The 1,305-nt window shown below is 36.6% G+C and overlaps 1 protein-coding gene across 1 annotated transcript in view; it reads left to right on the top strand.

The window, feature by feature from the left end:
* TMEM181 (transmembrane protein 181) overlaps positions 1-1,305 on the top strand; it is a gene marked incomplete in the record, with an annotated part of 34,578 nt that overhangs the window by 12,018 nt on the left and 21,255 nt on the right. Inside the window, 1 exon segment of the mRNA XM_072409364.1 lies at positions 1,026-1,129. Coding sequence (XP_072265465.1) covers positions 1,026-1,129 — 104 coding nt within the window.

The raw sequence follows: 1,305 nt of genomic DNA, 5'->3' as shown, positions 1-1,305 counted from the left end.
AACCCAGGTTATGCTGCAGTTGGTAAAACATCCTTGGTATTTTCCATAATGGGAACACCACCCTTAAGTGTAAACTCTATAAATGCAGCAGTATGAGGATTTCCCTTACTCCCATTCAAGCTCCATGGTCAGATGTAGATGGGTGCTGTGTAAGAGCATACATTCTTATGTTTTTTTATCATTTAGCTGAACATCAGATCAGCAATGGGGGCATTTAGTCCATAACATTTTTAGGTGGTAACTCATTTTTTGCTCACAACTGTTAATACTTTTCCGCATTGTTAATGCACACATTCATTGTGCATTATATTCTGTAGCTCTTTGCTACAAGGGTCACTGAAAAAGATCTGGTCACCAGTTACTTAAAACAACCTTTACTCCTAGTTTGAGATGGTAAACACAAATAATCTTTGGAGTTCTGACTGTCACTTATTATCAGTATAATATAATTGCTTTGTATTTATAAGGAAATCTGGCCAACAGTGTTAATCTGCAAGCTTTTACAGCAGCCATGCTAAATGTCATGCTGTTGCAGCAGCACTTAGAAACTGTTGTTAAACTACAGTTATTTACAAAAATGATAAAACAAAATTTATTTGATTTTTATTACCTTTGGGCAATCAGTGAGAAAAATTAAAAAGGCCCCTAACTGACCTGCAGGTACTGTGGAGTAATGCATCATCAAAAGTTACACCAAAATCACCCCCTCCCAGCAGCTCTCCAAGTGTCTAAACCCTAATGTAAACACAGTACACTCTGAGGGGTAAGTTGAGCTGCTGGGAAAAAGTCTTTACCTACTTTAGTTCTTCTGCTGTATATGATCTGCAAGTTGATGGATCTTCAAAAGGACCTTCAAAGATTTCTGATTCCTCACTTTCAAACAAAAGAGTCAGACTTGGGCAAACTCAGAATTTGTTGAACTTTTTACTTTACTCTTTAAGTTGAACACCGCTTGTATCATTTGTGTGAATAAATTGGTAGTTGTATAATAAGTCAGTATGATGACATATCTTTTTGTTTTGCAGGTTGGCCCCAATGCGATTGTACACACTGTCAAAACGCTATTTTGTGTTGGTTTTTGTGGTATTCTTCGTCTGTTTTGGATTGACACTGTTTATTGGCATTGGCGGTATGTGTTTATTTTTATATTATTATAAACCATTTTTATACAACATGAGTTTGCACATTTTTTGTAATTAGGCCATAATTGCGTACAATGTTCCTATTTGTCCTGCATCTAAATATCAGTGAGACCTCTTAGACCCCTAAGCTAACCTAGTTCTAGGGGAGACAACCTACCCTTCA

The sequence above is a fragment of the Pyxicephalus adspersus genome, chromosome 4 (genome assembly GCF_032062135.1).
Source record: "Pyxicephalus adspersus chromosome 4, UCB_Pads_2.0, whole genome shotgun sequence".
Classification (NCBI taxonomy): Eukaryota; Metazoa; Chordata; class Amphibia; order Anura; family Pyxicephalidae; genus Pyxicephalus; species Pyxicephalus adspersus.
This window is presented reverse-complemented; position numbering and strand designations above follow the sequence as displayed.